Raw genomic sequence first — 682 nt, 5'->3', positions numbered from 1 at the left:
CTTTAAGGCAGGAGAGCAGAAGTTTGGAACTGATGAACAGACGTTTGTCACCATCCTGGGCAACCGGAGCGCCGAACATCTCAGAAAAGGTTCGAACCTGACATGTCAACGATGTGATTTTTAGCTGTGATGTCTGAATTTTTTCCATTTGAGTTGTCTGGTTTTGCTCCTAAATAAGTTGTGCACATATCAATAAATAAGTTTAATTGGAATTAGTTTGATTTACAAATTGTACTCACTGACAGTTTTCTCTGTAAGCCTCAAAACTTCCAGCCTTCTTGTTTTTATTGGCGTTTTGTGTTTTTTTTATGACAATTTATCATGCACATTGCGTGCAATGGTGCATGAGAAAATGTGAGGTTGTCCATCACTGATTCTGATCCTGTGTTTTAGTGTTTGATGTTTACATGAAGCTGTCTGGATACGAGCTAGAGGAGAGCATCAAGAGGGAAACGTCAGGCTGCCTGAGAGAACTGCTCCTAGCAGTTGGTATGAAAACTACCTAAACATTTATCTGTTTTCACTTGTTTGTTGTTGTTTTTACATATCTCAGATTTATGTTCTGCTTTTCTTGTGAAGTGAAATGTGCCAGGAGCGTTCCAGCCTATTTTGCTGAGACCCTGTATCACGCCATGAAGGTAAGACGACTTTTCATCAAAACTGCTACATGCACCGAAACTGT

The 682-nt window shown here is 39.9% G+C and overlaps 1 protein-coding gene across 1 annotated transcript in view; it reads left to right on the top strand.

Moving 5' to 3' along the window:
• LOC106512028 (annexin A5) overlaps positions 1 to 638 on the top strand; it is a gene marked incomplete at both ends in the record, with an annotated part of 1,905 nt that extends 1,267 nt beyond the window's left edge. The window contains 3 exon segments of the mRNA XM_014000730.1: positions 1 to 89; positions 394 to 489; positions 580 to 638. Of these exon segments, the coding sequence (XP_013856184.1) occupies positions 1 to 89; positions 394 to 489; positions 580 to 638 (244 nt within the window).
• Positions 639 to 682: the final 44 nt, after the last annotated feature.

The sequence above is a fragment of the Austrofundulus limnaeus genome, unplaced genomic scaffold (assembly GCF_001266775.1).
Source record: "Austrofundulus limnaeus strain Quisiro unplaced genomic scaffold, Austrofundulus_limnaeus-1.0 Scaffold3941, whole genome shotgun sequence".
Lineage (NCBI taxonomy): Eukaryota > Metazoa > Chordata > Actinopteri > Cyprinodontiformes > Rivulidae > Austrofundulus > Austrofundulus limnaeus.
This window is presented reverse-complemented; position numbering and strand designations above follow the sequence as displayed.